General features: G+C 46.3%; 1 protein-coding gene across 1 annotated transcript in view; it reads left to right on the forward strand.

The window, feature by feature from the left end:
* The first annotated feature begins 9,753 nt into the window (after positions 1-9,753).
* Positions 9,754-26,472, forward strand: part of LOC147663303 (lens fiber membrane intrinsic protein-like) — a 45,802-nt gene continuing 29,083 nt past the window's right edge. The window contains exon 1 of the mRNA XM_086950544.1: positions 9,754-9,957. Within this exon, the coding sequence (XP_086806670.1) occupies positions 9,795-9,957 (163 nt within the window). The 5' untranslated portion in view covers positions 9,754-9,794. The remainder of the gene's footprint in view (positions 9,958-26,472) is intronic.

The raw sequence follows: 26,472 nt of genomic DNA on the forward strand, positions 1-26,472 counted from the left end.
TTCTTGATCTCACCACTGAAGACAGGCATAATCAGTAACTGAGCAACACGGTCAGACTTTTTGATCAGTAAATCAGTCTCACTGCTATTAAGCAAGAGAACCTTAATCTCTCCCTGATAATCACTGTCAATCACTCCTCCGAGTACTTGTACACCTTTCAGGGCCAGGCCAGATCTAGGGGCAATTAATCCAAAACTACCGGCAGGTATAGAGACACCCATGCCAGTTTCAACAATGATTCGATCTTTTCCTGGGAAGTGTGCATCATTTAATGCATGCAGGTCGAGACCTGCGGAACCTGGGGTCGCTCTACATGGAGCCAAAGCACCGGGGGTAATCTCCCAATATGTGACAGTAGTCGCAACAGAATTGGGTTTCGCATCAACATGTGGAGGAAACAAACGCATCAAAGGAGATTCAGCATGTAACAAAGGACGATTGTTTAATATTAGTAAAGCTTGAAGTAGGACATCTCTCCACTGGCTGTAACGATCATCAGTCAACTTGCGCAACTGTTCTTTCAACAAGCCATTCATTCTCTCAATCAGTCCTGAAGCTTGTGGATAATATGGAATATGAAACACCCAATCTATATTATTCTCTATACAGAATTCCTGCACCAATCTTCCACGAAAGTGGGATGCATTGTCTGATTGAATTTGGAATGGGACACCATAGTACAGAATAATTAACTCCAGGGTTTTAATTGTATTCACTTGGGTAGCATTCTTGCAAGGGAAAGCGACCAAAAGGCCACTATAAGTATCAACCACTGTACAAATGTATTGACAATTTCTGCTCATGGGGAGCGGACCAATATAATCAATCTGCCAAATTTGGGCGGGCAATTTACCTCGATGTAAGTGGCCTCGAACAATTTGAGGCACCTCTTTCTTTCTAGAATGCTGGCAAATGGGACAATGTAGAATGGCATCTTTAATTAAAGAAAAGGGAATATGAATTCCTCTATCAGCAGCCCACCTGTTAGTGGCTTTCTCTCCAAAATGTCCTGCTTTTTGATGGGCCCATTTCGCCAATCCCGCCAAATCAGAATCTTGCATGTCAACCACTGCCTCAGAAATTTTAGACTGTTCATCTGCAATATTATGGAAAAATTTGTCAAGGGAGTCGATTGGAGTATGAGCATCCACGTGAAAGATTGTTACAGTACTCTGCGGAAGCAGTTCCCAAATATCTTGCCACAATTCTTTACCCCACAGCTCTTTAGAATGCAATTCCCAATTATGCGAGTGCCATGTAGGCAGCCACACCGCTAGTCCATTTGCAGTGGACCAAGAATCAGTGAAAATATGACATGTACCTGGTAACTCCTGTTTCAAAACTTGGTAAACTGCATAGAGTTCAGCATATTGACTACTCTTACCGTCTCCAGTTGTGCTTAATAATTTCTGTGTAATTGGGTTATAGGAGACAACCTTCCAATGTCTCTTGTCACCAATGAACTTCGCAGAACCATCCGTAAACCACACATGTTTTCTATCCTCCGCGGACAGATCATCAAATGATTTACCCCACTTCACGGGAGACTCCTGCACTACGGGAACCGAACACTCACTTTCAGCCTCATTGGAGGGCGCCTGCGCCACTCGCTCATGTAAAACCGCCACACCTTTCGGACCCACACGTGCCCTGTCCTGAATGTACCATTTCCATTTAATCACACTAGCCTCCTGAGCATGTCCAATTCGATGGGACTTCGGTGAACTCAAAACCCACTGCATGATGGGAATTTCAGGCCTCAAAATCACAGCATGGCCTAAAGTCAATTGCTCGGTATCCACCAGAGCCCAATAACAAGCAAGCAACTGTTTTTCAAAAGGTGAGTAACGCTCACCAGCCTCTGGCAACTTTTTGGTCCAAAAACCTAATGGCACTTTTTGTCTGCCCTGCTTTTGCCATAAACTCCAATTGGCATACAGACCTTCCACGGACACATTCAAATCAACATCACTGTCACTCACAGGCCACAAATCCAAAGCATACTGAATAGCTTCTTTAGCCAAATTAAAAGCAGTCTGTTGAGGTTCACCCCATTCAAACGCATTCTTTTTACGAGTGACTCGATACAGTGGAGCCAATATCTGACTCAAATGGGGAATATGCTGACGCCAAAATCCAAACAATCCGATAAAGGATTGCGCCTCTTTCCTATTTCTGGGAACGGCAAAATCAAGTATTTTTCGTTTAACCTGTGGAATCACCTCTCTGTGACCCTCATGCCAATTAATTCCTAGGAATTTTACAGCTTGGGATGGAGTTTGTAATTTGTCAGGATTAATTTCCCAACCGTTTGCTCGCAAACAGTCAATAATCTGATCTAAATGAGACTGTACCTGGTCTTGCGTTTCACCTTGAATCAAAATGTCGTCAATATAATGACAAATCTGAACTTGTGGAATCGAGGGCACTTCAGACAAATGTTCCGCCACCAGCCGGTGACAGATCGTAGGGCTATGTACATAGCCTTGAGGAAGACTCCGGAACGTCATTTGACGTCCATTCCATGTAAAACTGAATTGTTCCTGGCATTCGGGGGCAATAGGAATCGAAAAGAATGCATTAGCAATATCAATAGAAGCATACCACGTACCTGGATGCTTTTGAATTCTCTCAATCAATGTAACAATGTCAGGCACTGCAACAGTCAATTTAGGTGTATGTTTGTTCAATTCTCGATAATCAACAGTCATGCGCCAAGAGTTGTCACTTTTGCGCACGGGCCAAACAGGATTATTCCAAGCAGATGTGACCGGAGTAATGACTCCCGCGTCAACCAAATCCTGAATCGTAGCTGTAATTTCTTCATGACCACCTGGGATGCGATATTGTTTCTGAGAAATCACTTTCGTAGCCAAAGGGATTTTAATAGGTGGCATGCGTAAACGGCCAACCCGTACGGGTCTGGTCGAAATGTACTGTCTAGTACCAAATTGATAGTAACCATCATCCAAATGCAAAGTCATACCTTTCAAAATGTCAATTCCAATAATGTATTCCAAAAGTGGCACAACCAACACAGAGTATTCTCTACGAGGAATCCTACCAATTTTAATTTCAAGTGCAGTTTGAACTGCGGGTGTTTCTTTACCACCCAGACCGGTAATTGTGAAAGACTGTCCATGAAATTTTCTTGACTTACCATGAATTAAAGTGGCCTCCGCCCCAGTATCAACCAACGCTCGGGCCCTTTGGATATTACGATGTTTCCAAAAAATCTCAATATCTACATAAGGTCTGTAATCTCTGTGGGCCCACCTGCGTACCGGAGCTTGACCTATTTCCTAGTCATTTTTCCTGCGTTCCGTCAACCAAGACAGATCAGGGTAAATGTTTTCAGTTTTCTTTGGTATCAAAATTTCTTGTTCATATCCGTCTCCAGTACGAAACGGGTTAGTATCAGGTTCAAAAAGTTGTGAGTTACGGTCAGAAAGTCTGTTACGATCCTCCCTCCTTCGTACATCAGGGGAATAACTCCTTGCATCTCTACGTCTGCTAGAACCACGATCATCTCTTCCCCTCTCACGATCATCCTCTCTCCCCCTCCCATCACTACGACGGGGGGAACCACCACGTTCCTGGCGCCGATCATCACGGCGATCAGAATTCACACGACGTCTCTCATCACCACTGTCATCCGAACCACGATCATACTCATTCTTTCGCACACGACGGGCACCTTCCTTTCGATCCAAACCACGCTTACGAAACATATCCCAAAGGATATTATTAGGTTCACCATCGATCTCTTCCCTTTTGACACCATCAGCAATGAGAGCAAGAAACATGTCACGTCTAGAGAACTTATAGTCCCCACCAGTACGACCCTCAGGTCGGGATTGTCTTTCAGGTTTAAACCATTCACCCAGCTCACCAAGCTGACGAACAGACTCAAGCACAGCAGACAAAGGATTGCCAGTTTGGTTAATCAATAATGTCATCATGACCTGCTTGTAGGCAACAGGAGAAGTACGTATAATGCGGTTACGCACAGAAGATGTTAAAAGACCATCCAATAACCTGTCAGCAGTACTAAGGAAGATACACGTTTTCATGACTTCTTCTTTTAAACGTTGCGACGCATCGCGCAGAGTGTACCACGGCTTTTCATCAGAGGGCCAATCAGACTCTGTTGGATATTTATGATTACAGCCATCAGACGCAAGCTGGAGCAAAGAAGTTTGGGCATTACCATTATAATTCCGAAAATGGTCCTGAATAGTAGAATCAGAACTCAAAGAGCAAAATCGTAAGCAATCAACAGCATCGAGCATAATACCGGAAGCGCCAAGCTCATAAAGGCGCACCATCCAGGTAAGCAAGGTCTCACCAGGCCGTTGTTTAAATCGTTGCAGGATGTCACTGATCTCCTGCTGAGTAAAATCTTCAATACAGTCAAGAGCGATACCACCCGGATTACCAGGGGCTTGTTGTAATTTCCGTCGAAAGATCGGGTGAGCAGAAACTGCGGGAAGAGCTTCCGAGGAAGCCCGCATCTTAGATTTAACAGAACAATCAGGGCAAGCTACGTCATCCGCACGGGAAGAACGAGCACGGTCAGAATCAGGAGTCAAATCAATACATGAAGCAGATTTACAATCACGTCCGGAGCGAGAAGACTCGCGCTTGTCACCCTCCTCTGCCGAGGAGTCAGAAGTATGGGAATCCCAGATATTACCGTCCCACTCATCGGGGTTCCAATCCATTCCAGCTTTCGCTACAACCATACGCACTTTGCGTGAAGATACACGTCCACGACGATGTTTATATTTATATCGTGCAATACGGACCGCAGCTCTTTCGGCAATGGTCTGATATGTTTCAAGTTTATCGGCAAGCAATTTATTTTGACAACGCAACAAAGTGTGCGCATTCTGCAACTCAACACACTGTCCTTCCGAATCTTTAAACTGTTTCTGTAGTTGAACAAACCTCTCATGCAATATTCTGTATGCATTAAGAACAATCCACCCTCTGCGTCCTAAAATAGGAAGCTCATCACCCTTCACTACTGGCGCTTTCTGTAGGCATGACACCACATCGGCAGGCTCCGCCTGCTCCAAGCATGAAGACCAATTTTCACTCAAACCAGTAGAATCAGCCCACTCACGGGCCAAGGCCTCGTAAGGCGTAGACTCCCAGCCGGGAATCTGGATCGGTAATTTAAAAACCGACGATGATTTTTTCGCAAACATAATGACACGCAAAAAATTATATACACAATAATAAACAAAATTTTATACGTACAAGCCGAGCGCAAACCAACGATATTAAAACAACACAATGCACACAGGCTTCGTAAACAGTTCGTGACGCCAGATGTAATGGCTGGATTTTCTGTTTAGATGGGATCAGCCCCCAGGGGCCCCTGTGACCCAGCCAAAACGTACTCACCTTCCCTTCTTAGATCGTATTCACAATGAGTAGATATGCAGGTAAATATACAGGTTGCACCTAAGAATGGGGAATGACAATATACATATATGGATTTTCTACAATATCTTATTCACATCAGTTGGCCTCGCGGTCACCCCGACCCAGACCGTTCTACCCTAGGGCAGATCTGACACACAATCCGGTGTGTCTACACACGGGCCTGCAGAACCCAATGCTCCCTTTTCCAAATTGTTCGCGATCCTGCGAAACTACACGTCAGTGTCCTTCCTAACGCTCTCACTTAGTTAAGCCACAATCTGGTGGATTTACACGTCGGTGTCCTTCCCGACGCTCTCATTAACGCCGCATATCAACGACGACCACATTCCTATGAACCATTATTGGGACGATATCTCAGCAATCTACTTGGGACAAAACTAAAATAATAACTTTGAATATGGGTCCAAATTGTATAGTGTACTTCTTGCTTGTGACATCAAAGGTCCACTCACTCCCTCTTTATTCATTTACCATTTGTCTGATCGGGATTTCTCATCCGTTCACCTAAATAGTGCTTGACTAGGAGTATCATTTACCAAGATTGAACATAAGCACCAGGTACACGATAATTCTATATGAATTAGGATATTTATTAACAATAGACATAAATCACATTACTATGCAACAGTACATTTGCAAAGGGAATAAAAGATAAAGGTTAGAGTGCACATACTATAAGAATCGGTCGGACATCACCTGGTTAATGGGAAATCGGGACTCGGCAGTCATCTAGGCTCCTGTCTCGTCTCTGGGTCCTGGCTCGCCTTGCAGTCACCCTCAGCCGTCACAAGTACACGTCTGCACCGCTAGGCTCAACCTCGTCTGCTCTCCCTCAGGACCTCGGAACCTTGCTGTTTATTAACTACCGTCTCTCTCTCTCTGTATCAGTGCGCTCCGCGCCACTTCTCGTTCAGTCTATCTCAGAGAGTTTCGGTCTTAAATCTTTCTCCGACTTCAAAGATGGCGACTTGTCCACCATGAAAATGAATAATGGCAGAGATGCTAACGGCTAGATGCCGCCTACGGACTGACTGACTAAAAGACTAACACCTTCGCTAATATCAAAGCCCGTTCCTTCATGGAAATTCACGGCCAGTAACCTGCCGCCCACCAAATTCTTGTACCTCCCCGTACCAAGGACACTTTCCCAGCCGGCCGGCCTGAAGTTGTGTCTTCGGAGTGGAGAAAAATACATTCCTTCGATAAGGGTCAGCCTGAACCGGTTCTCTCCAAGCAAACAACAGCTTGAAACTAAAACATCACACTTGACCTAGAAAGCCTTCTCGAGCTACCAGGCAGAAAGCAAAATGGAGTCTGTCTCGTTTAAGGCCTACGGAGCCCATAATATGCATAGCTCCATGAAAAACAGATCGGCATGTTAGCAAATGAATAAATCATGACTAATACTTATATATCTAACCCCTCACTTAAATTCATAAGCCTTACTCTAAGGGAAGTAACACGCAAATGCCTTTATATATATATGACAGGGTCCCTGTCTATCGGCCTAATCCCTATGCTATGGGGGTGATAGGCTGGAGTCACTCTCCATCATTCTCCTTCTCCAGAGAGCTGGCAAAAAGACAGCCATAACACCGTTGTATACCTTAGTCACGGATTTGTACAAAATTTTAATGGGCCCAGAGGTGGAGACAAAATCAGAAGCTGAACAATGCTGGGAGCGGGAGCTGGGTTGAGAATTGACCCAGAAGGAGTTGAGAGGAATGAATTACAGAGCTCGACGATCAGCCTTCAACACTTCAAGCATCGAAACAGCAGTGAAAATAGTTTCTTGTTTGTATCTAACCCCAACTCATTTACATAAAATAGACCCCGCACAGGATAGAAAGTGTTGGAGATGTTTCATAGAGGAGGGCACACATACTTTGGGACTGCCCAAAATTGGCACACTTCTGGGAGGGAATTCTGACAGAAATAGACACACACTTCTCTACCCCGCTTCTGAGATTCCCTTATATTATCCTAGGCCTCCCCAATCCACTCACCTACCCACTCAAGTCACAAAGACGCAGGCAGATAACCCTAGCACTTCGAGCAGCACACGAAGCTATACTAGCGTTCTGGGGCTCTGATAAAATTCTGACTAGACTTAACTGGCTACACCGGATCTGGGGTCTATTGGGTATGGAACGCCTTTCATCAGCTGCTAGGTCGGAGGGAGACACTTTCCGGGAAATTTGGCCTCCATTCCTTACATTTCCCTAGCAAGAATTCACTGAACTCACCTGCCCTTGATACCTCAGATTATCACGATTAACAGAAGCCCCCCCACCCAACCGTCAACCAATCATTTAAGGGCTTATAAAGCGCGCTACTCACCCGTGAGGGTCCCAAGGCGCTGGAGAGGGGATGGGCACCTCCGGTTCAGTTGAAGAGCCAGGTCGTGAGGTTCTTCCTGAAGGTGTGCAGGTTCGGGGAGCGTCTGATGTTTGCTGGGAGACCGCTCCAGGTCTTGGCTGTGATGTAGGAGAAGGCTTGCCCGTCGGCTCGGTTTCTGCAGATGCGCGGGGTCTCTGCCAGCACAGGGTCTCTGCCAGGGCGAGGTCGGCGGAATTTAGGTTTCTTTTGGGTACGTGGAAGGAGACTCTCTCATGGAGGTATTTGGGTCCGATGTTGTGAAGGGCTTTGTAAGCATGGGTGAGAAGTTTGAACGTCACTCTCTTCTTGACGGGGACCCAGTGGAGGTCTTGTTGGTGTTGGGCCATGTGTTCCTGTCAAGGTGTCTGTAGGATGAGTCTTGCAGTGGCGTTCTGGATGGTTTGAGGCTTTTGCAGCAGGGTTCTATTAATTCCAGCGCAGAGGCCGTTGCTGTAGTCCAGTCTGCTGGTTATGAGTGCGTGGGTGAAGGTCTTTCTGCATTTGGGGGTTATCCATTTGAAGGTCTTCCAGAGTATGCAAATGTGAAGGCAGTTGAAGCTGGTGGAGGCACGGAGTTGATCTGGCAGGTCATGGTGAGGGAGGAGTCTAGGATGATGTTGAGGTTCTTTGCGTAGTCTGTAGGGATGGGTGGGCTCCCGAGGGTGGGGGACCACCAGGTGTTGGCCCAGGCTGAGTTGGAGGGTCCTAGGATGAGGACTTCGGTCTTCTCCGAGTTGAGCTTCAAGCAGCTATCTTTCATCGATCACGTGACGTCCTTCATTCCTTCCTGGCAGACACATCCGAAGACCCAGGAAGCAAGAAAGGTTCGTAAATAGATCAGGCAATAGGACAGGCAGCAGCCGAGAGGGGGAGGGAGAGGGAGGCGGTAGTTGGGGATTCCTTTTGCGTTAATTTCTCCTTTCTGTTATATGATAAAAAGTTGCATCAAAACTGACGAGGCCGAATGTTGACGCTGAGTTGGATAAGAGAAATTTGCTATATCTTCACTGCAACAAAATAGTTTAAACATAAATTGTTGTTGAACCTAAAAAACTGTTGCACAAGAGCTGCACAACTGCAAATGTACTAAATAATCTGCAAAAACCCCAATAAAAATGTGTTTAAAGAAAAAAAAAATGGTCTGGTTTATGACTATAGTTCCAAGCTATTTCACTCTTAAGGGCCCTTGTTCTCTCCCTCTCTTGTTCCCTCCTTTCCGAGCTCTTGTAATAGTCAGTCATTTGAGAAGACATTAGATCAGCATGTTACACACAACACCCGGAATAACGTAGCATAATATATGTCTTGTGGTATGTGTGCATGGGTGAGTGCATGGCAGGTAGTTTGTATGGGCTCTTGTAGGTCTGTATAGAGGGTTTGTCTATGCCACTGCTGGTCTGTGTGTACATGAATAAAAGTAGGTATGTAGGTCACTTATTCTCATGTGTCATCTACGTCAATCTGAACATGTTGTGTGGCCGTATAAATGTGCGCATGTGCTGCACAAAAGTCAAACCAGATGCTTTGTCAATGCTTGTTACTATACGCTTCTCACTATACCATTGTGAGAGCACCAAAGAGATATGAGTTGTCATGGAAAGATACTATTTATTCACTATGATTACTGATTTCAAATCAGATCAACACCATTAATACATTATTTTGGTAAAAGGTAGACTTTCTCATAATAATAAGTTAAGTTGGGCACCATGAACTCTTCATAGTATTTTACAGTCTACTAAATTGTGGAATATAACTACTTAAACCGAAACAAATTCGGGTCTAACTCTAAGTTAGGCGACCTGGGCTCTGGAAGTAGTTCCTCACAGATAATCCTGCCAAAGAACATTCCCAGTTTAATCCTTTGCAGCACCAGGAGCGCTCCCTACATGTCTTTAATAATCCATATGTTTTTTACAGGTGGCCAGTGAAGGGAACACGGTGAACGTCATTCCTTGACGATGATTGCTCTGAAAGTGTGCGGGTTACTCCTCAGCCTCTTCAGCACCATTGTTCTCATCGTCTCCATAGCGACGAATCAATGGACCGTCACTCCAGATGTTTATTTTGGTCTTTGGGTCGTTTGTAGTGGTTCATTTTGTACATCCATTCCTAGTGTTTCAGGTGAGTCACAACTTGTACCGAGTATAATCAGAGATCTCAACCCTGTCTCAAGGGTGGGCAGAGATACTGAGGGATTATTCACCAGAAGAGATTAGAATTGAAATCTAACCAAATCATTACTTTTTCAGAGCAAGTGTGTTCTTGTAATTATATTCACATCAAATATTAGGCTTAATCAGTTTTCCAGTTTGTATGCAATGTTTTTATTTCAAGAATTTTTCATTGAGAATTACTTTTAGACAGCAGTGTGAAAACATAGGGCCCGATTCACAGAACTAACTTAAGACAAAATCCTAAACTTACTATCATTTTGGTATTCACAAAAGGCACTTACTCATTTTGGTATTCACAGAAGACACTTACTCATTTCGGTATTCACAGAAGTTAGGAGTCCTAACTTTAGGACTCCTAAATGCCTTCTATGAATACCAAAAGTCTTAAAATTAGGATTTTTCTCACCTGCACAGGGCCACTAAACCTCAGGGGCCGCCACGCCAATATATATCCTTAATATAATAATCCTCTGAGGATGGATACATATTTGCATGGCGATCCCTTGCAGGGATTTGGCGGGCTCCGGCTCTGTTTATTTAATTTCTTTTATAGCGCCAGAATCGACCCCGGTCAGGGTATCTCCGCGCTTTGACCGCAAAAGGTGGTGAAAAACAGGATCATTGCAGATGAACTGAGATTACAGACGAGGGACAGCAGTTAGTTATACCTCCATGAACAGATTAGTTTTTAGCATTTTTCTAAATGATAAGTGATTGGAGATCTGTCTGAGGCTAAGGGGCACATTGTTCCACAAAGTCGGCCCCCCTGAAGAGAGGGCTCGGCCACCTTGTCTGGTCTTTTTAATAAAAGGTGGTTTAAGCAGGAATTGGTTGCTTGACAGCAGATCTCGGTCCGGTTTGTAAGGCTGTAGTTTTTGGGTTAAGTAGTTGGGGCCGTTTCCGAACAGGCATTTGTGGACAGTACAGCAGATCTTAAATTTAACACGTTGGCGTATTGGGAGCCAGTGTAGTTCTCTCAACAGGGGTCTAGAAGATGTTCTTGAGGGAGCATTCAGAATCAGTCTGGCCGCCGTATTCGGAACTACCTGTAGTCGATTGATGGCGTCCTCATTAGCTTGTATCAGAAGCCCATTGCAATAGTCTAATCGACTTATTACAAGGGCCTGTACAAGGGTCTTTCTGTAGGTGTCCGGTAAAAGAGGGAAAACTCGCCTAAGTAGGCCAATGGTGTGAAAACAGGCTCCTGCAATCACATTTGCGTTTTCTTTTAGGGTTAAGTTTTGGTCCAGTTTCACACCCAGATTTTTGACGGTTGGTTTTGGGGAGGGTACAGGTCCCAAGTCCTGGGGCCACCAGTCGGGAGACCAGAGTATGCTAGCTTTCCCAAAGAGCATCACTTCTGTCTTCCCGACATTACACTGGAGGTAATTGGAGGCCATCCAGTTTGAGACAGCCCTCATACCTTGAGCAAAATTTTCCCTAACATTAGAGTTGAGGGCATGGAAAGGGTAGAGGAGTTGAGTGTCGTCGGCGTAAGACACTGGTGTGAATCCGTACTTCCTCACAATCTCAGCAAGGGGGGCCACATACACATTAAATAATGTGGGGCTTAGGCATGAGCCCTGTGGCACCCCCTTTGTGAGCGCCCTAGAGATGGAATGGTAGGGGCCCAGGCTGACAGATTATGAGCGGCCAGAGAGGAAGCTTTCCAACCATGCAAGCGCCTGACCTCTAATGCCCACTCCTTGCAGTCGGCTCAGCAGGATTTTATGCGACACAGTATCAAAAGCGGCTGACAGGTCTAACAGCACCAGAATCATCGAGCCTCCTCTATCCTGTGACATCTTGATGTTATCGGTCACGGAGAGGAGTGCTGATTCGGTGCTGTAGTTGGGCCTGAACCCGGATTGAGATTGGTCCAGGCCCCCTGTCGCTTCTATGAAACTGGAAATCTGGGTGTTAACAAATTTCTCAGCCAACTTGCTCAGGAGGGGCAAAAGAGAGATTGGGCGGAGGTTGGAGAGTTCCGTCCAGGGAGAGGTGGTATTTTTACGTATCGGATTCACAACTGCCTCTTTCCACTGTTGCGGGAGTTTACCTTCTTTAAAGGAGAGATTGAGGATTTTTGTGATGATTGGGCATAATGATCTGCTCAGGTTGTTAGTTAGTCTAGCAGGGAGAAGATCATGAGGGGAGCCAGATTTTATGTTGCTCAATATTGATAGAATATCACTCTCTGCGACTTCTGGAATGACTTTGAAGATCTCTGTGGGAATTTCTTTACATAAGGTACTAAGGTCTTCCGAGTTATTGGGGTGTTTGGCCAGGATTTTATTGTAGATGGTGTCGATTTTATCCTCAAAAAATTGAGAGATATTATTACACAACTCTTGAGAGAAAGTGTCAGGACTTTCGCAAGCCAAAGGGTTGGTAAAAGTCTTGAGGATTTTATATAATTCTCTAGTAGAGTTGCCGGCTTCATCAAGCTGAGACAGCAAGCAGGTTTTTCTTGCCTTTTTAATGTTTTTGTAGTAGGTAGATATTGCCTGCTGATAAAGTTCCTTGCTGGCGAGAGAATGATTCTTTCTCCATTGTTTTTCCAGCTTTCTGCATTTTTGTTTCTCTATTTTTAGTGATTCGGAGTACCATGTTTCTTTTTTGGTGGTCGAGGGTTTTTTGACAATCTTTTGTGGAGCTAAAGAGTTTATGGTATCCAGAAGGGTGTTGTTTAGTTTGGATAGAGCCGATTCAGTGTTATCAGAGTCAGAAATAATTGGCTCTCTCCAGACTTGCTCAAAAGAGTCCGGGGTGATTGTATGCCATGATCTCCTTTTAATGCTCAAAGTAGTAGGGGGATCAGAAGGTTTAGCAAGTTGTAAAAAGGAAAATTCCAGCATGCTATGATCGGACCAGTTGATAGATTTGGGGGGGTGGCAGTGTATTGAGGGATGGTTGGTAAATATTAAATCCAGAGTATGGCCTTTTCTATGAGTGGGGCCACAGTTTCTTAAATGAAGACCTAAAAGAGCAAGGTCGGCTAGGAGGAGTTTGGTGTCAGGGTCTTCAGCTACGTCCGCATGAAAATTAAAATCTCCGAGTACGATAAAGTTTTCTTTTGCTCTCAAGTGTGGGGCTAGTATTTCGGTTAAGGCTAGTGAAAAGCCAGCATTTGGGCCCGGAGGTCGGTATACTAGGGCACCTCTCCAGTGGTCCTTAGTTCTGGTATTAATTTTGAAAATCATTATTTCCATAGTAGGCAAAATGGTTTGTTCCAGCACTGTAATATGGAGTTTTTCTTTGTAAATAATGGCGGTTCCTCCGCCAGTTTTTACTGGGCGGTCCTGTCTTAAACTTTTATATCCTTGAGGGATACCCAGAGTTATGGATGGGACAGTATGGGGCTTCAACCAAGTTTCCGTAAGGAAACATACTTCTGGTTTGAGACTCTGGATAGTATCCCAGATCTCGACATGGTGTCGGGGAAGTGATCGAACATTTAAAAGAAAGCTTTTCCAGCCTTTCGTTTTAGTGCTAGTATCAGTGGCCCTTGTGAAACCAGTAATAATGGAGTCAGAAGTAGCTTGGAATCTGCATTGAGGACAAGAAAACGGGCCTTCGGGAAATGGCCAGTTATCGCAAGCACACCTCGGTTGTCCCTGAGGTCGGAGAGCTAGTAGGGATTGTGGGGTGTACTTGAGGCGTGTGTCCTTTGTAGAGGCCATAGTTGGTAATGGAAAATAGGGTAGAGTGAATAGCCCCTGGCCCCCTCCTGTCGCGGACGGGCGCAGACGGGCTTCTCTCTGGCGCGTCTCAGGCGCTTCGCTGCGCGCGACCGCTGCGCGTTCACTGTGACGAGGGGGCTAAATACCCCTCAGCATGCAGCAACTAGAGCGCTAACCGCTCGCTGTAGGCGGAAGTGACCTGGCTCTGCCTGACCCGCCCTCCGCTCAACGGCCCTGGTTGCCGAGTCGGACCGGGGCGGGCAGGACGATTGATCGAGCACAGGCTGGCTTAGATGGTAAGTTTAGTTATTTTGGCCTGCAAATGTTGCCCTGGGGCGTGTAGCGCTATTATAATACAAAATAGACTACAAGGGCTGCAACTAAATCGGCGCTATTAAATCAGCAATTCACTTTTAAAATCAGTTTAAAATCGTTCCTTTGCAAGCACAGTCAGTTGTTGATCACCAGAGGCGTCAGCGGGTCGGGGAGACACTGCCACCGTCCACCCTACTGTGATACGCCGCCTGCTCCTCGCTGCCTAAATACCCCTCAGCATGCAGCAACTAGAGCGCTAACCGCTCGCTGTAGGCGGAAGTGACCTGGCTCTGCCTGACCCGCCCTCCGCTCAACGGCACTGGTTGCCGAGTCGGACCGGGGCGGGCAGGACGATTGATCGAGCACAGGCTGGCTTAGATGGTAAGTTTAGTTATTTTGGCCTGCAAATGTTGCCCTGGGGCGTGTAGCGCTATTATAATACAAAATAGACTACAAGGGCTCCAACTAAATCGGCGCTATTAAATCAGCAATTCACTTTTAAAATCAGTTTAAAATCGTTCCTTTGCAAGCACAGTCAGTTGTTCATCACCTGAGGCGTCAGCGGGTCGGGGAGACACTGCCACCGTCCTCCCTACCGAACTTCCAAACACCCTAACCCCCCCCCCCCACTTCACTGGCCTCTGCGCTCTGCCCCGCCTGGACCACCTCTTCCGGGGCCTCCTACCTACGTTCCCTGACCCGGGCCGCCATGAGCCTAGAGCCGCCCCTGCTATTATATTCTGTAAAAAAAGAAGACCAAAACGAAAAAAATCCAATAATTAAAAGTCAAGATATGAATTTTAAAAGAATAAGTGAACAATAGCACTTAGAAGCAAATAGCGTTTTTGGGGTTACTTGAGGTCGTGCTGGACTGGAGCAAAGTCAAAACCCGGGCGACTGCAATGGTGCACCAGCTGACTACAGGACCCACTGAAGCCCCATTGAACAAGGTACCTTTCCTGGTTGCAACATTGCATCAGCCAGGGGACTTGTGAGATTCATCAGTTTCAACCCCACAGGTCGAAGATGTATTGATTCTTCTCTACACAGTGATGGCAATGCATCAATCCTGCTGGCGAGATACCAGGCTGAGATGTGTCGGTTCCGTAGAGTGATGTCCTGTGTTTCTTCACAGAGTTGAGGGATGCCGCAATCTCTCTGAGCTGCTGCAGTGGTGATGCATCGTTCAGATGCACTGGCCTCTCAAGGCACTGCGTTGGTTGCAAAAGCAAAGCATCAATTTTACTCCTGCAATCGGGGTGATGCGCCGGTTCTGCTACACACAGACAGGAGATGTGTCAATGTCCGTTTCAAGTATCTCCCAGTGAACCAGGCACATGAGCAGGGATAGAGACTTTGATATCACTGAATCTCTAGAAACAGGAGGCAAGCCAACAAGCACTTGGAGCACACTTGCAGAAAAAGGCATAGTCCAACTCTCCTTCAGCAGAATCAGAGAGCAGCAGAGCAACACAGGTCAGCTGTCCAGCAATGAGTCCTTTATGCAGCACGGCAGTCCTTCTGACAAAATGCAAAGGTGTCTTATCTTGGTAGGGATAGAGACCCAGTACTTATACCCAAATTCGACTTTGAAGTGGGGGTGACTTTTAAGCTGGTTTTGAAGTGCACAGGTTTCCCTTTCACCCCAGCCGTGGCTCCATACTATCAGTAAGGGGTAATCAGCCCTTTATGTGGGAAACAGGACTGTACATATTCAGGTGTAAGTGTCAGCTCCCCCTCTCTCTTCCTGCCCAGGAAGCGCTATCAGAATGCAGATAAATTCTGTCACACTGACCCTTCCTGTGTATGTGTGTGGCTGTCTAGAGGGAATGCACAAAGTGTACCTGTCACCCTCCCAAGACACGTAGAGACATGCTGCCATGCACACAGAACAGTAACAGCAGAGAAATCCCACTTTCTAAAAGTTCCATGTTTAAAATAGTAATGGTAAAGCCAACATTACCATTAAAGAGGATTTATTATTACAATTCCAAATATATAAAACATAAATCAGCTACTCCTTTATAATCAGGAATTACAGCTTTAAAGTGGTTTAAGGAATTCCCAATGCTAGACATATAGAGTAGTAGGCCTCACAGTAGTGAAAATAAAGTATTGAAAGTAAAGTTACCTGATTGTCACTACTAGGATATGTAAATCCTAAAGTACATGTCCTACCTTTTAGTTACACAGCACCTGCACTTGGGGCTACTTAGGGCTTGCCGTAGTGGTGCTGTAGGTGTAATAAACAGGGAGTTTAAGACTTGGCAAGTGTTCTTAAATGGCAAGTCAAAGTAGCAGTAAACTGCACACACAGGCCCTTCAATGGCAGACCTGAAACAGGTTTGAAAGGCTACTTGTATGGGTGGCACAACCAGTGCTGCAGGCCCACTATTAACATTTAGATAACAGGCCTTGGGTATATTGTATACCACTTTACAAGGGACTGACAAGTAAACTAAATATGTCTATTGAGTATACAAGTCAAGTCAAGTCAGAGAATTTATATAGCGCACTACATACCCAGAGGGTCTCAAGGCGCTAAGGAGGGGGAGGAGGATTACTTGTCAAATATCCACGTTTTAAGTTGCTTTCTGAAAGCTAGGTGGTTCTGGGTAAGGCGAAGGTGAGTGGGGAGTGAGTTCCATGTTTTAGCAGCCAGGTAAGAGAAGGATCTGCCTCCCATGGTGGTCTTGTTGATGCGGGGTACAGTGGCGAGGGCTTGGCTGGAGGAACGTAGTTGGCGGGAGGGGGTGTAGAAGGACAGTCTTGAGTTGAGGCATTCTGGTCCGATGTCGTAGAGTGATTTGTGTGTGTGGGTTAGCAGTCGGAAAGTGATTCTCTTATTGACGGGTAGCCAGTGGAGGTCTTTCAGGTGACCAGAGATGTGTTTGTTGCGTGGGATGTCTAATATGATTCTGGCTGAGGCGTTTTGGATTCGTTGGAGTTTCTTTTGGAGTTTAGCGGTAGTGCCTGCGTAGAGGGTGTTTCCGTAGTCCAGTTGGCTCGTGACCAGAGCATGGGTGACTGTTTTCCTGGTTTCGGTGGGGATCCATCAAAATGTTTTTTTGAGCATGCGAAGAATGTTGAAGCAAGATGAGGATACGGCGCTGACTTGTCTGTTCATTGAAAGTGAAGAATCCAGGATAACGCCTAGGTTCCGTGCGTGGTCTGTCGGGATGGGTGCTTTTCCAAGGGCTTCCGGCCACCAAGAGTCGTCCCATGCAGAGGGGGATGTACCTAGGATGAGGACTTCTGTTTTATCTGAGTTCAGTTTCAGACGGCTGTGTTTCATCCATTCAGCAACTTCTTTCATTCCTTCGTGTAGGTTAGTTTTGGCGGTGCTGGGGTCCTTGGTGAGAGAAAGGATCAGTTGAGTGTCATCCGCGTAAGAGATGATGTTGAGGTTGTGTTGGCGGGCGATGGTCGCGAGGGGGCTCATGTATACGTTGAAGAGGGTGGGGCTGAGAGAGGATCCTTGTGGTACGCCACAGATGACTTCGGTGGCCTCGGACTTGAATGGTGGAAGGCGGACTCTCTGGGTTCTTCCGGTGAGGAACGAGGTGATCCATTCAAGTGCTTTTCCATGTATTCCGATGTTGGTGAGGCGTTGTAAAAGGGTGCTGTGGCAGACTGTGTCGAATGCTGCAGAGAGGTCGAGGAGGATGAGGGCGACTGTGTCTCCATTGTCCAGTAGAGTTCGAATGTCGTCTGTTGCTGCGATGAGGGCGGTCTCAGTGCTGTGTTTTGCTCGGAAGCCAGATTGCTCGGAGTCGAGGGATTTGTTGGCTTCGAGGAAAGTGGCGAGCTGGTTGTTGACAGCTTTCTCGATTACTTTGGCCGGGAATGGAAGGAGCGAGATGGGGCGGTAATTTTTGAGTTCGGTGGGGTCCGCTGTGGGTTTTTTCAGAAGGGCGGTGAGTTCAGCGTGTTTCCAGTTTTCCGGAAAGGTGGCGGAGTTGAAGGAGCAGTTGATGACGTCTCGGAGGTGCGGTGCTATGACGGAGTCTGCTTTGTTGAAGATGTGGTGAGGGCATGGGTCTGTGGGGGATCCTGAGTGGATGGAGTTCATTAGGCGGATGGTGTCCTCAGTGGAGATTGGGTTCCAGTCGTTAAGGGTGTTCGCGGGGGGAGAGTGTTCAGCATGTGGTTGGGTGGGTTGGGCACCGGGTTGGTTGTCGAAGCTGTTGTGGATGTCTGCAATCTTGTTGTGGAAGAATGAGGCTAGGGAGTCGCAGAGGGCTTGAGAGGGGGTGATGTCGTTGGAGTTGGCCGAGGGATTGGAAAACTCCTTGACGATGTTGAAAAGTTCCTTGCTGTTGTGGGCGTTGTTGTCAAGTCGATCCTTGAATGCTGTTTTCTTGGCCTTTCGGATTAGTTGGTGGTGAGTGCGGGTGGCGTTTTTGAAGGCGTCCTTGGTGCTGGTGGTTGGGTCTTTTTTCCACGCTTTTTCAAGGGTGCGGCAGAGTTTCTTGGACTTCTTAAGATCATCGTTGAACCATGAGGCCTTCTTGTTGCCAGGTTTGCTTTGACGTTTTTTCAGTGGTGCTAAGGTGTCGGCGGTGTTGGATAACCATAGGGTGAAGTTGGCGGCGGCTAGGTTTGGGTCCGAGGAGTGGGCTGGGGTGTTTAGAAGGAGCGATGAGGAGATATGGTCGGTGGTGATTTTGTTCCAGTTTCTTTGCAGAGTTGGTTGGAGGTGGTTGGTGGGTTTGGGCTTGTTGTAGGTGAAGTGAACGCAGCTGTGGTCAGTCCAGAGGAGATCCGTAGTGTGGCTGAAGGAGACATGATTGCTGGAGGTGAAGATGGGGTCGAGTGTGTGACCTGCGATGTGGGTGGGGGAAGTGACCAGTTGTTTAAGTCCGAGGTTGGCGAGGTTGTCCAGGAGGGTGGTGGTGTTGCGGTCGTTGATCTTTTCAAGGTGAAAGTTGAGGTCTCCCAGAAGGATGTATTCTTTGGAGGGGAGTGCGTGTGGAGTGATGAAGTCCGTGATGTCTTCACTGAATTTTGCGCGGGGTCCTGGTGGTCTGTAGAGGAGGGTGCCTCTGAGTGTGGTTTTGGGGTCGATGTGGATCTGGAAGTGAAGGTGTTCGGAGTTGGCGAGGTTTGCGTCAGAGCTGGTTGAGATGCGGATTGATTTCTTATGGACGATAGCGATTCCTCCTCCTATGTGGCTGGTACGGTCTTTGCGAGTGATCTTATAGTCTTCAGGGATGGCAATGGTGATGTCTGGTGCGGAGGAAGCATTCATCCATGTTTCCGTTAGGAAGGCGATGTCTGGAGAAATGGTGTCTAGTAGATTCCATAGGTCAATGGCGTGCCTGTGGACTGAACGGGTGTTGAGAAGGATGCATTGTAGGTGGTTGGGGTCGGGAGTCAGTGGTGTGGTCGTAGCGGAGATGTTGTCGGTGCCGCTGAATTTGCAGGAGTAGCAGGAGAAAGGTCCATGGGTTTGTCCAGGGGCGGCTTGGACGCAGTTGGGGGCGCGACCGGGGTTAAGGGCTAGGAGGGTGGCGGCATCGTAGGTAATGCGGGAGGGCTGGGCAGCGCGAGGGGCAGGGGGTCTGGCACTGGGCGCGGTCCAGGCGCGGACGGGCGTAGACACCAATGTCACCATGGTTAGGAGAAAAGCACATACACTTCAGCACTGGTCAGCCGAGGTGATGGCCTAGAATCCTAAGGCCAACGAAAAGAAGTCCAGAAAAATAGTAGGAAAATTCAGAGAGGGCCATTTTTCAACAAGTCCTCTGCTGCACAGACTGTTCTTGGGCATCCTGCTGATTTTGAGAGTTTTCTTTCATTTTGGAACTGTATAGGCATCAGGTGACGATCATCCTTGCCACATCCTTCTGTTGTTTTGTCTCTGAGGCCTGCCATCTATCACTCATACTCTTTGACTGTTCTTCAGAATGATTGTTTATTATTGAAACATGTTTCTTTACATATTGAGCTTTTGGGCGGGATCCTGGGTACAGAGATTTGTTTCACTTTTAGTTTTTGTAGGAAAGGTAGCAATATCTTGTACATTTTGAGAGGTTCGAGAAACAAAACACTGGAGTTGCCTGAGTTAAACATGTCAATTTATTTTAACATAAAACGTGTCACAAATCTTGTACCAGCAGATAGAATGCTGCCTTTGTTCTGATTTGAAAGAAGATTTTGTAATAATGAGACATTTGGAAATTGGGCAATTTTTGGGAGACTTTCCACCTTTTTAATAAGTTTTAAATACAATTTCTCAACTTTCTCATATTATAGACATTTGTCAGAATTGTGGAAAAGTCATAGAGATACACAATAAAATAAGGGCAACTACTGGTTTTAAAACTTTGCCTTCAAACTATTACTGCATAGTGCTCCTTAAAGCCAATGTTTGTAATTTTATTTTTTACTTTCTCCTAATTTACATCTCATGTAATTTCCCAAGAAAAAAGAATTCCTAGTATTTAACCCAAAACTATGTAATGCTCACTTTAAAAGACTTGATTGCACATACTTCCACACCCACCTAAATATATAGAGCTGAAATTAGACATTTAATGGCACTTGTAGTTAACAGAGACTGTTAGTTCCTAAATATAGGTGGGTAGTATCACTTACTTTGTCAACAAATAAAGAAGTTTATTGAAATCTGTAATTTTGACTCATTATTTTAAACACTCTTTGGCAAATTAAATTATCCTAGGGAAAAGAAGTGCAAATCATTTGAATTAAAAAGGTGTGTAGGTATATACAGTGGCATAGCACGATCAGGTGGTACCAAGTGCGGAACATTTCTTGTCACCACCCCCGCCCCCGCACATTGAATTTTGCATATTTTAATTTTATTATATAGTGTTGTGAGCCCCAAAAATTTATTTTTATTTTAAAAACACATATTTGTGCTATTTTGTCACCGCTCAGTGATGAAACCCAGTGCAGCCCTCACCCACCGCACCCCCCTTCCTATTCCCCTGTGTTTGTGTTAAAGTCACAGCCCCTCAGTTTGGTGAAGGTCATTGTAACAGTTGCCTCAGACTAGTGAGGAACCTCTAGTAATGACTTGTGGAACTGCAGGTTTCTGAAACAATTCTAATGCTTTTGCATCTTACTTGAAAGGGACCTCTAGTAATACCTAGAGTGCAGCGTGACTTGACAGATTGCAGAGTTCTCGCTCTCTTTCTTTCTTTATTTTGGATAAAAACAACACATAATTACAGGAATTAAAATTTCATGATAAAAGACGTAGAATATAAAAGAGGGAAGTTATTCTATTAAGGTTGGAAATTATGAAATACACTCCATAAATAAATATAACCTTCTACATCTAAATTATGTCCCAGGGGAGGTTCTTTTCCCATCATAATGATAAGATAATTCCATTCTTTTAAGGTCAGTTCTTGGTTACCCCCCCTCTTTTTTATGCTTTGATGTGTAATAATGTAGCTCTTCAATGTCACCATTGTGTTTGTCCAAAAAATGTATTGCTATGGGGTAGGTATAGTCACAATTTTGTATGGCCTGTAAATGTTGTAGGACCCTAAGTTTCACTTTATTATTGGCACTCCAAACATAGTTCATGTGCATTTCAAAATATAAACTACATATTGTTTCACACGTGATGTGTTCCCTTATTTTCTTTTTTTTACCCATCATATGAGTTTAAATGCTTGCATGCCTTGAATTTAGTACATTTTGAGGAGCCATTTATACTAGAGCTAAGATATTTTACTGGGCATTCAGCCTGACCACCCACTCGGATGACCCAACAACAACCATGGAACATTTCCACTTGGTCTAGATCAACCCCAACACCACCCTCCGCAGCACCCTCATCTGCAGACCTCCTGGCCCCAGCCCGCCTTTCAGTGACAGCTTCATCGACTTCTTCGCACTCCAGTCTCTTGCATCTACTAATTACATTTTACTCCGCAACACTCAACTTCCACCTGGACAACCCCAATAACCAGAACGCTGCAGCCCTTCTGGAGAACCTCACCAATATCAGACTCAAGCAGCTAGTCACTTCTCTGATCCACACAGCAGGATATATGCTTGGCCCCATCTTCCCTGTCAGCGAAAACATCACCTACAGGCTACAGCCGTACCTCCTGACTCCTCTGGACTGACCACGACTGCGTTCACTTCTCCTTCACCAAACCTAGTGGACACAACCAACCACACCGCTGACATCCAAAGGCACCAATACATCAGCATACCACCTCCACCAATGGATCCCCAATTGTTCTGATGCCTCTCAAGAAAGTGACTGGCAAGCAACACTCCAAGAAAGCCAGTTGGTTCACTGCCACCCTTACCGCATCCAGACGCAACTGTAGATGGCTCAAGAAGAGTTGGAGGAACAACAAAACCCCAGAAGCCCACGGAGCCTTCAAAACCACCATCACCGCACACCAGATCCTCATCAATACCACAAAGAAAATGACCATGCAAGAAAGAATCAATGCCAATGCACACAACAGCAAAGAACTCTTCGCCATCATAAAGGAGTTCGCCAAACCCAGCTGCGAGACCACAGATGTCACACCCTCCCAAGACCTTGGCAACAAACTCAGCACTATCTTTCATCACAAGATCTAGCAGATCTGCAACAGCTTTGACACCCAAAACCCACCCATCACTCCTGCCAGCACCACGCGTGACGACGATGGCCCCAACAGATCCTGCTCAACTGGCCCCGCTCACCACAGACGACTCCCTCAAAACCATCATGAGCATTCACTCTGGAGCACCCTTAGACTCCCGCCTGCACTACATCTTCCACAGAGCCACCATCACCCCTGAACTACGCTGCATCATCAACTGCTCCATCGAGACCACCACCTTCCCTGACAATTGGAAACACGGCAATATCAGCCCCATGCTGAGAATCCATCCACTGAACGGACAGACCTCAAGATTGCAAAACTCTCCGAGTTCATAGAAGCCGACCACGTCCTGGACTCCTCTCAATCCAGCTTCCGAAGCAACCACATTGCTAAGATAGCCCTCCTCGCCACCACCGATGACATCTGAGCCCTCCTCGACCAGGGAGAAACAGCAGCCCTCATCCTCCTGGATCTCATGTCGGCCTTTGACACATCTCCCACCACACCGTACGCACGAGACTCCACGATGCCGGCATCCATAACAAAACCCAGGACTGGATCTGTTTCTTCCTCTCTGGTAGAACACAGAGAGTCAGACTACCACCGGAGATCGAATGGTCAGTCCTCCATGGCTCTTCCCTGAGCCACACCCTCATCAACGTCTACATGGCCCCACTCGCGGCCATAGTTAGGCACCATGGACTCAACATTGTCTCCTATGATGACATCACCCAGCTGATCCTCTCCCTCACAAAGGAGCCCACAATGGCTAGAAACCACTTCCACAATGGGATGAAGGTCGTCGCCACCTGGATAAGAGACAGCTGCCTCAAGCTGTACTCCGACAAGACCGAAGTCCTTGTCCTCATTGCTTGGTGGCCCACCACGTTAGGAACCCTTCATACATCCACAGACCACAGTACAAACTCTGCATCATACTGGACTCCTCCCTTACTATGAACCCCCAGATCAACGCCATCTCTATGGCAATGCACATTATGCAGGCCTCATCCAGAAACTCCTCAGGAAACTACTGAATGTTCAAAACGCCTCACCAAACTGGTCCTCAACAACCCCTGCCACAGCCACATCGCTGAATACCTACGAGAACTCAACTGGCTCCCAGTCAACCAAGAGTGACCTTCAAGCTCCTCACACACAACTGCAAAGCCCTCCACAATGCCAGACCAGCGTACCTGAACCACCTATTCTCATTCCAAGTTCCTACCAGACACGTCCGTTCTGCCCAACTGGCCCTTGCCACCGTCCCTCGGATCCGTGAGACCAGGACCAGAAGAAGATCCTTTTTCTACATCACCGCCAAAACCTGGAACACCCTGCCTCTCCACCTGAGGCTGTCACCGTCGCTGACCCAATTCAGGAAGGATCTCAAGACCCGGCTATTCGACTGAACGTCAGCATTCAGTGGGACCTGCAGCCCCCACCTCAACCTCCACCCCCTGCCAGCCCCTTCAGACCCTCACAGGTGAATAGTCACAATTAACAAATGCTGATTGATTGATTGATTGATAGATGACTTTTTGTTAAGAGATTTCCAAAGATTCACCTTCCTATGTGGTACACTAGGGTGGTCTCTGAGCATATCCCTCAGGGTTTTATCAAGTTGCACAATTTTCCATTTTATTTCTAGTATTTGATTTAATTCTCATTGTTTACAGTTGTAATCTATGATTATGAAGATGTTATTGTCCACCAATGTTTCCTTTCTGTGAGCAATTTGAAGTTCTTCTCTTTTCTGACTATTGCTCTATGTTCTGCATTCATAAGCACTTCAGGTGGGTCTCCTCAAGTCAGAAACATCATTTGCATTTCTTGTATCTGTTCCTCAAAATTACCGTTCTCTCCGAGCAGTCACTTCTGGATCTTAACATTTCTCCAAAAGGGATACTCCATTAAAACATCTTTAGGTGTGCACTGTGAAGGATACTATTGCATTATGTCGCTTTTCGATGGGCTTTGTTTCACGTCTTTGATAAAATATCTCAACATTAAAAAAGGTTACCTGTTGTGAACTGACAGCATGAATGGAGTTCAGATTATAAGCATTCTGATTCAAAGATAAAAATTAATTGCTCCAAATTATTCCTGTGTCCTTCCAAGATTAGGAAGAGGTCCTCGATAAACCTTGTCCATAATCCTACACGATCTAACATGTTCTGATTTTTATCAGTCCATATTGTTCCTGCTTTCCAGTAGCCCAGAAGCAGATTTGGATAAGTATGGGCAAAAGATGTCTCCATAGCTGTTCCTCACTTTCGTAGTTAGTGGGTTCCATCAAAGATAAATCCATTATGGGTAAAGCAGAAACTAAGCATTTCAATCAACATTTTTGAGTGCTCAATATAAGTCATTGTTCACGCTCTGAGAAAATATTAGCATGCTGTTAAACCATCCTCATGTCTGATTGAGGTGTAAAGTGAAAAGACATCTCTCAATGCCATAATATAGATATCTTACTATTTAATATCCCGTATTTTTGCAAGGCAGTCTATAGAATCCCATAGGGCACCCAGAGAATGGGGGGGTTGGGGTTCCCTAGGCCAAAACGGCCCCGGAAAGCCACATGGCCCCCTCCTGTATTAATAAACAAAAAAATAAAAGATCAGGTCCTGGGGAATGGGGTTCACAGGGTTGAAATTGGCCCAGGTAGTCCTCTTCCTCCATTTGGTAATGGCCAGGCCCGGGGAATGGATTCCTGAGATGTCGTAGGGGGACTGCACCCTTTTGTTAACCACTCTGCTAAAGGGCCTCCTGCCATACTACTAGTTGGGGGATGAAGTCCCCTTGGCTGCTGAGGGTCAATGGGACCAAGAACTCCTAGTGTTGCGATATGTAAGTACTCCACAGCCATATTGCTGAGATTGTTACAGGCCCCTCCCTCTTTCTTAACCACTCTGCACAGGGGCCTCTTGGTGTACTACTGGTTGAGGGATACATTCTCCTTGTCTGATGAGGGTTTCAGGGGGCCAAGAACCCCTATGTTTGCGACATGTAAGTCTCCTATTGCTGGGCTGCTGAGACGTCGTCGGAGGCCCCTTTCTCAACCATTCTGCACATGGGCCTCCTGACATACTTCTGGTTGGGGGATGAACTCCTCCTGGCTGCTGAGGATCATTGGGAACCTAGAACCCCTTTCGTTAAGACAAGTAAGTACGCCCCCACAGCCGGGTTTCTGAGATGTAGTCAGAGGCCCGACCCTTTCTCAACCACTCTGCACAAGGGCCTCCTGGCACACTACAGTTTGGGGGATAAAGTCCTCTTGACTGCTGAGGGTCGTTAGGGGCCAAGAATCCCTATTGGTGGGATATGTAAGTCCCCCACAGCGGGATTGCTGAGACGGCATCAGAGGCATTACCCCCTATCTCAACCACCCTGCTCAGGGTCCTTCTGGTGTCCTACAGGTTGAGGGATGAACTCCCCTTGGCTGCTGAGGGACGTTGGGGGCCATGAACCCCATATTGTTGTGATAAGTAAGTCCCCTACAACCGGATTGCTGAGCCTTCATCAGAGGCCCCACCCCCTTTCTCAATCACTCTGCACCAAAGCCTACTGGCATACTACTGGTTGGGGGAGGAAATATCCTTCGCTGATGAGGGTCATTGGGGGCCAAGAACCCCAATTGTTGATATAAGTAAGTCCTCCACAGCAGGACTGCTGAAACGTCATCGGAGGTCCCACCCCCTTTTTCAACCACTCTACATAGGGTCCTCCTGGTGCATTACGGATTGGGGGATACATTCCCTTTGGCTGCTGAGAGTCATTAGGGGTCAAGAACCCCTATTGTTGTGACAAGTAAGTCCTCCACAACGGGATTGCTGGTAGGTCATTGGAGGTCCCGCCCCCTTTCTCAGCCAC

The sequence above is a fragment of the Lissotriton vulgaris genome, unplaced genomic scaffold (assembly GCF_964263255.1).
Source record: "Lissotriton vulgaris unplaced genomic scaffold, aLisVul1.2 SCAFFOLD_1751, whole genome shotgun sequence".
Lineage (NCBI taxonomy): Eukaryota > Metazoa > Chordata > Amphibia > Caudata > Salamandridae > Lissotriton > Lissotriton vulgaris.